The sequence below is a fragment of the Geotrypetes seraphini genome, chromosome 3 (assembly GCF_902459505.1).
Source record: "Geotrypetes seraphini chromosome 3, aGeoSer1.1, whole genome shotgun sequence".
Classification (NCBI taxonomy): domain Eukaryota; kingdom Metazoa; phylum Chordata; class Amphibia; order Gymnophiona; family Dermophiidae; genus Geotrypetes; species Geotrypetes seraphini.
In genome coordinates, this window is record NC_047086.1 from 412985826 (window position 1) to 413000178 (window position 14353).

At 41.7% G+C, this 14353-nt stretch overlaps 1 protein-coding gene across 2 annotated transcripts in view; it reads left to right on the forward strand.

Annotated features, from left to right (window-relative positions):
* PEX6 (peroxisomal biogenesis factor 6) overlaps positions 1-14353 on the forward strand; it is a 369373-nt gene that overhangs the window by 168270 nt on the left and 186750 nt on the right. For both annotated transcript variants that reach the window (XR_004538689.1, XM_033936158.1), the window contains exon 8: positions 4798-4993. Coding sequence is in view for 1 of the 2 variants with exons in the window: in XM_033936158.1 (XP_033792049.1) it covers positions 4798-4993 (196 nt within the window). In the remaining variant the exon portion in view is untranslated. The remainder of the gene's footprint in view (positions 1-4797; positions 4994-14353) is intronic.

A 14353-nucleotide genomic window follows, 5' to 3' on the forward strand; every position in this document is an offset into this window, starting at 1 on the left:
GCGCTAGCCGCTACCACCTCCTCTTGAGCAGGCGGTAGTTTTTCGGCTAGCGCGGGGGTTAGCGCGTGATGAAAAGTCATGCGCTAAAGCTGCTTCATAAAAGGAGCCCTTAATTTTCCCCACCACCAAATTTCCCCATCCCGCCCCACCCAGCTACTTTTTCATGCCACACGGCTGGAAAAAATTTCTGGGGAGAACACTGTATTTTATTAATTTTTAAGAAAAAACAAAACAGAAAACAGAACAACACAGTGTACAGGCCAAACAAATGAGTCCCAAAATTCTGTCGCATTTCACCATGATATGCTGCACCCCTCCCCCCCTCCCAGATATATAAAAACAGCAAGTAACAAGCCATAAACCCCATTCCAGTGTGTCATAAATAGAAAAAAATCAAACATTCAACAAATGACTACGAGCTCTGGGTGTCAGAGTAGACTAAAAGGGTTCCCAGCGTGAACAAAACACTCGCCCATCAGCGTATCCAATGAAGGAGATGGGAGGCGCTCCATTGAGGCTAGTTCCAACATCAGGGCACACCAGTGAGCTAGGGTGGGGGACTCAGAAGAGATCCAGCAATGAAGTATTGCTTTCTTTCCCATCAAAATTGCTTTTTCCAAAAAGCTCTGGAAACCCCTCGGGGAGGTTCTCGGTATGGATTTCAGGGTGAACAACAATATCGGACTATATGTATAGTGCCACATAGCCATTATATGTTGATAAACCTGCTGCCAGAAAGCTTGTACCTGTACACATGTCCAAAACTGATGTCCAAGAGTAGCTGGAGAGTGATGACATTTAAGGCAGTTTGCTGAAACAACACACAGTTTAGCCATGTACAGATACGCCAGGGACCTATATATACGTAACAGAAATTTGTAGTTCATTTCAATCAAGGTCACCCTGGGTGTTAGACCTGCCACTCGGCGAAGGCCTCGCTGTATCATAAGGTCAGTAACCATGCAAGGTAAATCCAAAATCCATTGGTCCGCATAATGTGCATATGGTAATTCGCCTAAAGATTCCTGCAGATGACGATGGTGATATCTCAAAGGAATCTTTGTTTGGGCTGACAAACATAAAGCCTCAGAGAGAGTCTCCATATGTCTATCAGTAAGGCAGTCCTGCGGCAAAGAACAAACATAGTAAGAGAGCTGAGTGTAGGAGAGCCAATGATGAGCAGTCCAACTATGCTCTCGGGTGAGGTCCTCCAAAGAATAAAGAGAGCCATTAGAATGAACAAGTTGAAAGATATATTGGGTAGAAATATCCTTCCACACTGCAGTGGACACCGGAGGCATCCCCGGAACAAAATCTCCATTGCCCTGTAGCGGCAAATAAGGCGTCACATGGTGCGAGATATGAAGTCGTTGGCACAGAACCTTCCAGACACGATGCAAAGGCAACAGCAATAAGTCCCTAGCAGAAGTCTTCGGAGGCAATCATTTCGTATGAAGTAAATAGCTAAAATGAAATGGTCCATAGAGAGCCAATTCTTGGCTAATAGCTGAAAAGTGTCTAGTCCCCCAGAACCAAACATTCAGATGTCTCATTTGACAGGCCTGAGACAACATTCTCAAGTTTCTCAAGCCCAGACTACCCTGGTCCTTAGGTCGTTGAAGAGCAGACAGAGATAACTGTGCTTTCTTCCCATTCCATAGGTAGCATCGTAAACATTTACCTATTTCCTTATCATGTTTAGCAGAGAGCAAAATAGGCAACATAGAGCCACTGAGGCACCAAAACCATATTATACAATGCTATCTTCCCCAATAAAGAAAGAGGGTAAACCCTCCAATTCTGCAATTTTTGTTTTGTTATGCTCAGTAGAGGGTTAATGTTCAAAGAATCTAATTGAGAGACATCCGGAAAAACATAAATGACCAAATATTTCAAATGTCCCTGGGCCCAGGTGAGGGGAAAGTTGCCCTGCCAGGTATTCTGCACCTCAGAAGATAGGGCCAAAACCATTGATTTCTGTTTATTTAACACCAGACCTGAATACATGCTAAACTCATCAAGGAGCTCCAGGGCCCCAGGGAGAGATCTCTGCGGGTCCCCAAGGGTCAACAGGAGGTTATCCGCGGATACCAATACCCGCAACTGCAAATCACCCTGCAATTCATCATCACGCTGTATCGTACGCAAGAGGAGATCTAAGTACAGAAGAAATAGAAGAGGTGATAAAGGACTCCCCTGCCTAGTGCCCCGGGCAATCCGAAAAGAAGATGTATGGCTGCCATTGACCAGGACACTCACTGGCTGTAGGTTTCGTATACAACAACCAAACCATATCAAAAAACCAGCCAGAAATGCCCATATAGGTGAGCACCTGAAAAAAATAATGCCAGTTAACCTGGTCAAAGGCTTTAGCAGCATCCAGACTGACCAAAACCCCCTTAAGAGCATTATCCTGTGCGTTTTGCATGGCAGTAAGCAGCTGGCGAACATTCAAAACTGAATGGCGATTCTGCACAAAACCTACCTGTTCTGGTACAATCAATGCAGGCAACAGAAGTGCTAGCCGGTTGACCAAAATCTTATCCAGAATCTTAATATCCACATTTATCAGGGAGATAGGGCGATATGACTCAGTGTCTGTTTCTGGTTTCCCCGGCTTAGGTATTAAGGTAATATATGCATGGTTGGCACCAGGAGGAAACCCGCCTGCCTCTAGAGCTGCCGAAAAGTAAGCTTCCAAGGGACCACATAAGGATGGGAATAAAAGCTTACAAAACTCTGGAGAAAAATCCATCAGGACCCGGAGATATACAATTTTTAAGTTGAGTTACCACCATTTGAATCTCCTTCCCCTAAATAGGCCTATTTAAATGATGACGAGTGGGAGAAGACAAGTGAGGTACTCCTGCATCTGCCAGATAATCACTAACCTCAGGTCCCCCGGAGTTCTCCCTGGAAAAGTAAAAAGCAGTGTAATAGTGAAGAAAATCCTCTGCTATCTCGGGAATAGTAGTCACCACAACCCCTGTGGGAAGTTGAATGCAGGGGATATAACAGTTGGGCCACCTTGGCTTAGTCAAAGCCGCCAAAAGGTGACCAGGCTTATTGCCAAATTTATAATAATGAAATCTGGTATAGTATAGGTATTTTTTAGTGCACTCATAGAAACATAGAAACATAGAAATAGACGGCAGATAAGGGCCCACGGCCCATCTAGTCTGCCCACCTTAATGTCCCTCCCCTACCTTTGCCCTGTGAATAGATCCCATGTGCCGATCCCATTTGGCCTTAAAATCAGGCACGCTGCTGGCCACAATCACCTGTAGTGGAAGACTATTCCAGCGATCAACCACTCTTTCAGTGAAAAAGAATTTCCTGGTGTCACCTCGTAGTTTCCCGCCCCTGATTTTCAACGGATGCCCTCTTGTTGTCGTGGGACCCTTGAAAAAGAAGATATCTTCCTCCGCCTCAATGCGGCCCGTAAGATACTTGAACGTCTCGATCATGTCCCCCCTCTCTCTGCGCTCCTCGAGCGAGTATAGCTGTAATTTGTCAAGCCGTTTTTCGTATGGTAGATCCTTGAGTCCCGAGACCATCCGGATGGCCATTCTTTGCACCGACTCCAGTCTCAGCACATCCTTGCGATAATGCGGCCTCCAGAATTGCACACAGTATTCCAGGTGGGGCCTCACCATGGATCTATACAATGGCATAATGACTTCCGCCTTACGACTGACGAAACCCCTTCGTATGCAGCCCATGATTTGTCTTGCCTTGGACGAAGCCTGCTCCACTTGATTGGCAGACTTCATGTCCTCACTGACGATTACCCCCAAGTCTCGTTCTGCTACCGTTTTTGCTAGGATCTCGCCATTAAGGGTATAAGACTCATGCAATAAGTTGTTCAAACAAGGCCTCCCTCGGAGTAGGGGAAGGGTGAACTAAATAGGTACGTTTATGCTGTCTATACTCCTTCTCTAAGCGTAATACACCCTGGGACAATCGTTTTCTCTGGGCCACCATATAAGAGATGATGTCTCCCCGAAGCACTGCTTTTGCTGCCTCCCAAAACAGTAAGGGGGTATCCTTATGTTGAGAATTAAAAGCCAAGTAGTCTTCCCACTTTTTTGTTAAATATTGAATAAAATCTGGGTTCTTAACCAGATAAGATGGGAATTTCCAACTGTCCAATACAGTTGAACAGTCATTCTTAAGAAGGTCAACCCAGATAGGGCAATGATCTGACAGCGAGAGCGGGCCCACCACTGAAGAGTGGATGTGAGAAAACTAAGTCGCTGAAGTCAAGATGTAGTCAATTCTTGAAAAAGTTTGATGGTCCAGGGACTGATGGGTATAATCCCTCTCAGATCTCCCCTTTTTTTAAAGGAGTTCCAGTTCGTTTCAATTTTTCCGTAAATCTTTAAAAACTACTCTATTTGCCAAACATTTTGAAAATTAATTCTTTTGAAATTTTGCTATTATCTTCTATTTATCATTTGTAAATCATTCCCTGTTTATTTAATTGCTGTAAACTGCGTTGAGCCTTCTCAGAATGATGACTCAGTATACAAAATTAAGTTTAGTTTAGTTTATTTCACTGTAAAGAATTGCACTATCCCAAAAGTCTAAATAATCAACATCTAGGCGCCTTTTCCTGTCTTCAAGTTAACTTGTAGCAATGAGAGATGATGATAGTAAGTTGCTGAAATATATAAAGCTAAGATGGGGCAGATAGAGCTGTCATGCAGCAGTGTGTCATGTTAGTTAACTGTACGTTAAGCTGGATTTATACATGTCTTGTTTCTCACCTCCATTTCATTTTATATTGCATCCTAGTGTTCTTCCTGTGCTGGTGATTGGAACCACATGCAGGCTCATTGATGTTGCACCCAGTGTACAGACTGCTTTCATGCATGATGTGAAACTTGAGGCACCTTCAGAGGAACAGAGGAATTTCCTTCTCAGAGCACTGATGACATCTCTTCCACTGAGTAAAGACCTGAACTTGGCTAAGCTGGCAAAGAGAACAGCAGTAAGTGTGAACCTCAAGCAGGGACACATCCTCTGGCAGAGATTATTACATCAGCCATTCTTAAGGACTGGGCTGATAAATGATTTTGGCAGAGATACAGTTTCCAAGTCTGTGAATCTTTATCGGATCATCTACGATGAAATCTGTTTGACACCACCACCTTTTGACTTTCGTGTGATTGCTTTTGGTTTTGCCTTATGCCCTTCTAATCTAATCAAGCGCAAGTGACATGTTTCATGTTTAAGTTTTTTAAAAGTTCAGCTCTGGAAAGTGTATAACTAGCAGCTTTTCCTTCAATTAGGGAGGTTTTTAGGTTGAGATCATTATCTTTGATCTTTCCATCTTTCATAGAATGCTGGAAACTTATTAAATGGATCCAGATCTAGAATGATCTTCCTTTACTGCTGAAAAAATCATCTTATTCTGTAAATGCTTTAAGACACATTTATTTCAAAACATTTTTGATCAGTTATTAATCTGTATTTTTTTCTTCTTGTGGTGATATTGTATACTGATCTGTACCCTCGTTAGGGGAGAAGGTGATTTGTAAATGCAAAATTAGTTTAGTAAAACATTAATATCAAACATATAAGTTGAAACACAAAATAAAATTTTCCAATGAAAGTCTCAGGGGAAAGGTAGGGATGGATGGGAAATGAAAATAAGGAAGAGATGGATAAATTAATAGAAGATAACAGAGCAGTATAGTTTTATAATATACTAGTCTTTAAGCCCGTTACATTAACGGGTGCTAGAATAGATGTGTGTGTCTTTCTTTCTCTCTCTCTCCCCTTGGCCGCTTTCTGTCTCTCTCTTTCCTCGGCTGTCAACCATCAACCCTTGCCTGTTCCACCTGTCCAGCAGTAGGCCTTCTCCCTTCCTTTTACCTCCCCCTGTCCAGCAGCACTCCTTACCTGCTCTCCTGTTCCTCTTCCCTGCTCCCCTGTTCCTCTTCCCTGCTCTCCCTGTCCAGCAGCACTTCTTACTTTCTCCCCCTGACCCTCTTCCCTTCTCCCCCTCTCCAGCATGCGGTTCCTCTTCTTTAAAACAGCCTACCGGCTGTAACATTTGTTTCCTGTGTCTCTCTCTCTCTCTCCTTAGTGTTTTGTTATTTTTTTCAATCTGTCTCTTTAGCCTCCTGTCCTTCTGTGAGTGTCTGTGTGTCTCTGTCCTTGTCCACTGTTGTTTGTATGTTTTTTTAAATCTCTGTTTAGTTCCTGATCCCCTGTTTGCGGATCTGAGTGTAGGGCCGTTTTGTAGGGCCGGGTCTGGCGGCGCCGTGTAGGGCGGAAGCGGGAGGCGGGACCTCAGCACCGGCCGGGCGGCTCGCGCCGCCGGCCCCCAGGAGCTCCCGGCCAGCGGCGGCGTGCCATGGTGCAGGAAGAACAGAGATCGGATCAGGGAACACGGCACCGTGAGAGCCGCTGCCCTCAGCTGTTTTTTTTTTTGTAGTTGAAAGCTGCCGCCGCAATTAGAGTTCGCCGGCCGCCAGCGCTCAGCCGCACCATGAGAGCAGCGACCCCCAGCTTTTTTATTTTTTTTTTGTATTTGAAAGCCGCCGCCGCAACTCTTCTCTCGATCCTGGTGCAGTTCGAGAGAGGAGCTGGTATCAGTGAGAGCCAGGGGTGAGGAAGGCCGCCGCAGCTGTGTAAGTTTTTTTTTTTTTTTAAATTTGAAAGCCGCCGCAGAACTATGGACAGTGAGAGGCGGGGCCGCACATGCGCACTCGTTTTTTCGCGACAGACCAGGGAACACGTTTTTTTAGTGTGCATGCGCGGCCTATCATTTTATTATATTAGATTATGTGAGGAAAGCCAGATCTTTAAGCCTTGTCAAAATATTTCAACCTCTTAGTTCCTGGATTGTTTGAAAGTTAGTATCTGATAACAAGGTCATTGATGGCAGTGCCTGGATTCTGAAAAATTCTCACTCATAGAGATGTCTCCTTTACTTGCTTTGTAATGTTTGATGTGTTGTCTGTGCAAGTTATTTTTATTTGATATACTGCCTTCAACAAGGAAAAGCAGATATAATATTCTCACATGGATGACGTCATCCACAGAACCCAGTACAGACACTTAACCCAGTACAGACAGTTAAGTGTACTGTCACTTAATTTTAAGTACTGCCTATACTGTGTACATACTGGTGCCTTCCTATCCAACATCGACTTGTGGGACTTTCAGTTCTTAGTTTTCTGTGTGATACAAAAGCAGCTTCAAGCATTACTTCATCAGGAGCTTGCAGGGTTACTGTAGTCTCAGCCTACCTAGGCTCCTGTTGCCTCTGCGCCAGCCTCAGCCCAGCCAGAGGATATATCGGCACATCGTTCCATGCAACACTCTAGGACTCCAGGACATCAATCATCGACATCCAGAAGATATTTGACTCATGCATCAACATGCACGGACTCCAGGGAATGTGATTTACCTACTTCACCTCGATGCGTTCTCAAACTCACTCAATTCTCTTCAAAGGCTTTTAGAAGAGAATATTTCATCAAATCTGATTTTGACCTATCACCATGTCCCAGCGATAACCTTCCTGAATTCTCTGGAAATGATTTAATGAGACAAGTCTTGCCTCACCAATTTGCTTGACTTCTTTGAAGGTGTGAATAAACATGTGGATAAAGGTGAGCTGGTGGATGTAGTGTATCTAGATTTCCAGAAGGCTTTTGACAGAGTACCTCATGAGAGGCTCCTGAGAAAATTAGAGTCATGGGATAGGAGGCAATGTTCAATTATGAATTAAGAACTGGTTATCGGACAGAAAATAGAGGGTAGGGTTGATGGCCATTTTTCTCAATGGAGGTAGGTAAATAGGGGTGTGCTGCTGGGACCAGTGCTATTTAACCTTATTTGCAAAACTGTTTATTGGTCAAAAGCACAATCAAAAACCACCAGACACAATAATACAGCATAGACCAAATTTTCAAAACCATAAAAACTTCCCCTACCCAAAAGAAATAAGAAAATAAATGAATCTAAAAAAAAAAAGAAAGAAAAAAATAAAAGGCATGGAGCAGCAGAAGAGCAAGTATTACAAACAATACAAGAAAATAACAACTCAGTCAAATATTCAATACATGGCTACGAGCATAGCTGGTCAAAGAGGCCCAGAAAGGCTCCTAAGTAAGTTGTAATTGATGGCCCTTAATGGAGTCCATCTCAGAAATGTCACAACTTTAACCTTATAAATTATCTAGAAAGTGGAACTACGAGCAAGGTGATTAAATTTGCAGATGAATCTAAATTGTTCAAAGTTGTTAAAACGCATGCATACTGTGAAAAACTGCAGAAAGACCGTAGGAAATTGGAAGACTGGGTGTCCAAATGGCAGATGAAATTCAATGTGGACAAATGCAAAGTGATTGACATTGGGAAGAATAATCCAAATCATAGTTATCAGATGCTACAGATCACTTGGGGCTCATTTCTCAAGAAAAGGATCTGGGTGTCATCATAAAAAATATGCTGAAGCCTTCCGCCCAATATGAGGCGGCAGCCAAGAAAACAAACAGGATGCTAGGAATTATTAGAAAAGGGTTAACAAGACTAAGAATGTTATAATGCCTCTGTATCGCTCAATGGTGCAACCTCACCTTGATTATTGCATTCAGTTCTGGTCTCCTTACCTCAAAAAAGGTATAGCGGCACTAGAAAAAGTTTAAAGAAGAGCGACCAAGATGATAAAGGGGATGGAACTTCTTTCGTTTGAGGAAAGACTAAAAAGGTTAGGGCTCTTCAGTTTGGATATATGATTGAAGTCTACAAAATCCTGAGTGGAGTAGAACGGGTACAAGTGGATTGATTTTTCACTCCATCAAAAATTACAAAGACTAGGGGACACTCGATAAAGTTAGAGTTAGGAAATATTTTTTCACTTCACTGACCGTTGTGATCTCCACTCACTAGATCCTATCATTTGTCCTCTGCTGTCCATTCTGGATTATCTTTTTCACCTTTCCAGTTCTGGACTAAAAACTACTTCTGTACACATTCATTGTATTGCTATCAGTACATTTCATTCCCTGTTGGAAAAGAATCTATCGTCTGCATCCTTTGTTCTCCAGATTCATGAAAGGCCTTTAACATACTAAATCTCCTGCCATTGCCTGGGACCTCAATATCATTGTATCCATACTGATCAAGTCTCCTTTTGAACCACTGTTGACTGCTGTCCTCAACTTTGATACCACACCCCAGGAACCAGCTTTGCTGCTCCCCCGAGGCCACCGGCGCTGCTCGCGACAGAGATCGCCTCCTCCCCCCACTGACCGGCCCTGTGCTTACCCATGTGCCGGTGCTGACAGTGCCTGCCGCTGGTTCTCTGCTGGGATGCTATGGGGCCTTGAGCATCTGTGCATGCTCAAGGCCTTCTGGCTCTCACCCTCTCGGTTTGCGAGTTACAGTTTGCTCTAGTATTTTGCTCATCTTGCAAACACTCACAAACCGCGTTACTTGCAAACAGAGGTTTGACTGTACTAACATAAGTATTTTACTCGTATATTATCATTGAGTAAACATCTTTTTGTGTAAGTGTAAGAAGACTTGAAGCGGTCCAGAGGAGGGTGACGAAAATGATAGGAGGCTTGCGCCAGAAGACATATGAGGAGAGACTCGAAGCCCTGAATATGTTTACCCTAGAGGAAAGGAGAGACAGGGGAGATATGATTCAGACGTTCAGATACTTGAAGGGTATTAACGTAGAACAAAATATTTTCCAGAGAAAGGAAAATGGTAAAACCAGAGGACATAATTTGAGGTTGAGGGGTGATAGATTCAAAGGCAATGCTAGGAAATTCTACTTTACGGAGAGGGTGGTGGATGCCTGGAATACGCTCCCGAGAGAGGTGGTGGAGAGTAAAACTGTGGCTGAGTTCAAAGAAGCGTGGGATGAACACAGAGGATCTAGAATCAGAAAATAATACTAAAAATTGAACTAAGGCGAGTACTGGGCAGACTTGCACAGTCTGTGACTATATATGGCCGTTTGGTGGAGGATGGGCTGGGGAGGGCTTCAATGGCTGGGAGGGTGTAGATGGGCTGGAGTAGGTTTTAACGGAGATTTCGGCAGTTGGAACCCAAGCACAGTACCGGGTAGAGCTTTGGATTCTTGCCCAGAAATAGCTAAGAAGAAAACATTTTTTTAGATTTAAATTGAATCAGGTTGGGCAGACTGGATGGACCATTCGGGTCTTTATCTGCCGTCATCTACTATGTTACTATGTGTCAAGTTCTGATCAACATTTTTAAAATTTGTTTCAGAATCCTAAAAATGGACAAATTTTTATTGAATTTTAATAAGCATACGACAGCACAAAATTAAGAGCATGCACCACAAATTAGTAGTGGGTGTGCAAAAAAGATAAAATATAAATATGACGATAGTTATTTGGACTTTGGCTGCACATCAACAAATGTTAATGGAGAAGAAAGACCACAATGTGTAGTATGTTTGAAAATTTTGGCACCAGACTATGCTTTCAAGTAAACTGAAAGGGCACCGAAGCCCATTTGGTTACTGTGAAACATATCACAATCACCCGATCGTCATAGGATCGATATTGCGTATCTTTTTATATATCTTTATCGTATTTTAATTTACTTATCTTGATTAATATAATGAATCCCTGTTGATATCTTATGGAGAGGAGCGAAAGCTTTGAAGCACGTTATATGTGGGAGCCTCAACCCTGATGAAAATCATTTTGAAACGTGTGCGTGTCGGTAGAGGCGCTCCCAGGGATTCATTATATTAATCAAGATAAGTAAATTAAAATATGATAAAGATATATAAAAAGATACGCAATATTGATCCTATGACGATCGGGTGATTGTGATATGTTTCACAGTAACCAAATGGGTTTCGGTGCCCTCTGAGAATCATTAAGAAATATATGAACATAAATAATTGTAAGCCTGGAAGTTGATGTTTGATGTTATAATTGAACCAGTCTATGAATAGCCGGTGTTATTGTATCCAAGTAAACTGAAGCATCATTTAGAAACTAATCATTCACACTCGATTAATAAAACTCTCAACTTCTTTACTTGAAAATTAAAAGGACAGCAAGGTACATTTTCTCGGCATTTGTCAATACCAAATAAGAACATAAGAAGAGCCTTACTGGGTCAGACCAATGGTCCATCAACCCAGTAACCCGTTTTCACAGTGGTCAATCCAGGTCACTAGTACCTGGCCAAAACCCAAAGAGTAGCAACATTCCATGCTACCGATCCAGGGCAAGCAGAGGCTTCCCCCATGTCTTAATAATAGACTAGGACTTTTCCTCCAGGATTTTGTCCAAACCTTTCTTAAAACCAGCTATGCTATCCGCTTTTACCACAACCTTGGGCAAAGTGTTCCAGAGCTTAACTATTTTCTGAGTGAAAAAATATTTTCTCCTATTGGTTTAAAAAGTATTTTCCTGAAGCTATTGGCGGATCTAAGATTGTCTGGAAGCAATGGTTAAGTGCAGGAATACGAACTTTAAGTGATGTTATTTCAAATGGAAAGCTGCTTGATTTTACACAATTGCAACATAAATTTGGGCTTAATAAATCGCAATGTTATCGTTGGTTGCAATTGAAGCAGGCCATTCAGGCAGGGTTCCCTGAATGGAAAAGTCTTAATTCCCAGTACAATATTGAATTTTTATGCTTCCAGGCAAACTTTCTGGGTCACCAGGCCGCGCAGTGGTACAAAGTTATTAGTGAATTGGTTAATAAAAAGCCTAAAAATGGTCTTAGGGATATTTGGAGCATTGAGATTAAGCATCTCAATGGCCACAAATTTGGTCTTGGAGAATAAGATGTACATTGTCAGCATCTATGAGGCAAACTTGGCTTTTTCTTTTGCATAGAGCATTTTGGACCTCAGTTAGATTACAAAAGTTGAATAGTTCATTATCTAATAGATGCTGGCATTGTAATCTTGATGTAGGGACTTTGGATCATCTTTTTGTTTTATTGTCCCTACATCTTGGCCTTTTGGAAATCGATCAGGGATCAAATAAATTGTTTGTTAGAAAATCCTGTAGCGTTAACTTATGATACTGTGAAATTTGACATGTCTATGAGAAAAAAAAGTCAGATATCGGCAAATAATAACAAACTTTTATTGATCATGACAGGAGTTGCCATTCAACATATTACTAATAATTGGAAAGATCATAGCAGACTTAACTTTAATTTTTGGTGGAATTCGCTATGTTATTTATATAACATGGAACGTTCAATAGCGGTACAAAATGGAAATTATAAAAGTTTTGTTAAAATATGGGAGCCATTAACATTGTTTTGTAATGAATAGATACCATTTTTCTTTTAAAGATGCACCATTTAAGGAAGGGAGGGGTTGTTTGGACAAAGTGTTGAAATAAAATAATTAATAGGGATGGAGGGAGGGTAGGGTAAGGATTTCTTTTATGTTAATAGAGTATAATGATAAGTTTTTCAAGTGTTTAACTAAGTGTTGATTCTTATGATTCTTGTACACTTGATGAGAGGTTAAAAATGAATAAAGAAAAATAGTGTTGGGAGGGAGGGTGGGTTATGGGTTTATATATATATATATATATACCATTGTTATTGTCTTGATGGATTTATCAAGCGTTGTTTCTGAGACTATGTATGGTTTTTCTTGTTCACTTGTTGAATGATTAAAAAGGAATAAAGAATTAAAAAAAAAAAAAGTATTTTCCTGCAGTTTCGAGTGTCCCCTAGTCTTTCTAATTTTTAACAGAGTGAAAAATCGATCCACTTATACCTGTTCTACTCTGCTAGCCTCATATAAGGTTCTACTCTGCTAGCCAGTGTAGAGTGGGCATCTCTTATCCTCACTACGCTACTGCGTGGAATCCTACCTCACATAGCTCGTTCAGGTTCCTCTTTCCCACCTGCATCACTTTGCAGACAGACAACTATCATTGCGTAAAAATATTATATTTTCACTTCTCATAGTTAAAAGTTGTTTTTATAAGTGCTATTTTCAGAGACTCAGCTTATCAAGCGGCGTGCTGGGCTAAGAGTTGGCATTCGGTTCTAATTCTTATCAGGCTTTTAGAAAGAAGTTGAAGACCTATTTATTTGCTACATTTAATCATTTACAGCGTATGTCGTTTTCTTGACTCTTGTAAACCACTTAGAACTGAACAACTCATATAAGGTTGTATATAGAGTTGCTAAGTGTAAAAAACCCATACCATTGCGGAACAGCTGATTCTACCTGTTGCTATAGATATGGTGAACATTATGATTGGCAAATTTGCGGGGAAAGTACTTTCAAATGTACCTTTATCTGATAATACTATCAGTCAGAGAATTCAGCATACGTCAGAAGATCTCAATGATCAATTGATTGACAAACTAAAAGAAAGGGTATTTGGCTTGCAATTGGATGAGGCCACGTATAATAATAAAGATGCACATTTGATTTGTTATGTACGTTTTGTACATGGAAATGCCATTGTGGAAGAACTTATTTTTTGAAAAAAAAAAATAAAAAAATAACTGCAAGTGCAAAAGCTCAGGACTTATTTGAGATCCTAATGCGGTATATAAACTGTTATTATTATTATTATTTATGACTGAAAATAATTTTGAGTGGACAAAGTGTATTAAGGTCTGTACGGATGGTGGTCGTTCAAAAAAGAAACACAGATGGGATAGTAAGCCTTAGGAAACCCGACGGGAACTATGTAGAATCAGACTCCGACAAAACCAAACTTTTAAATGAATACTTCTGCTCGGTCTTCACTTGCGAGGCGCTGGGATCTGGCCCTCAGCTGCCGACAAGGGAAAACTCGGAAGACCCTTTTCGAAATTTTGAGTTTATGCCCAGCAGTGTCTACGAGGAGCTACAAGACTCAAGGTGAACAAAGCTATGGGACCGGACAAACTACACCTCAGGGTGCTCAGGGAGTTGAGTGACGTCCTGGTGGAACCGTTCCGCACTCTTCAATCTTTCCCTAAGTACAGGAAGAGTCTCGTTGGATTGGAAAATGGCTAACGTCATTCCACTCCACAAAAAGGGATGCAAGACGGAGGCTGAGAATTATAGACCGGTGAGTCTCACATCGATAGTGAGTAAACTTATGGAAACACTAAACAAACGCCAATTGGATACGATCCTGAACGAGGAGAATCTACGAGATCCCCATCAACATGGTTTTACGAAGGGAAGGTCCTGCCAATCAAATCTGATCAGCTTCTTTGACTGGGTAACAAGAAAGCTGGATATAGGGGAGTCACTGACGTCGTGTACTTGGACTTCAGCAAAGCGTTTGATAGCGTCCCACACCGCAGGTTATTGAGCAAGATGAGTTCGATGGGACTGGGTGAAACATTAACTGCA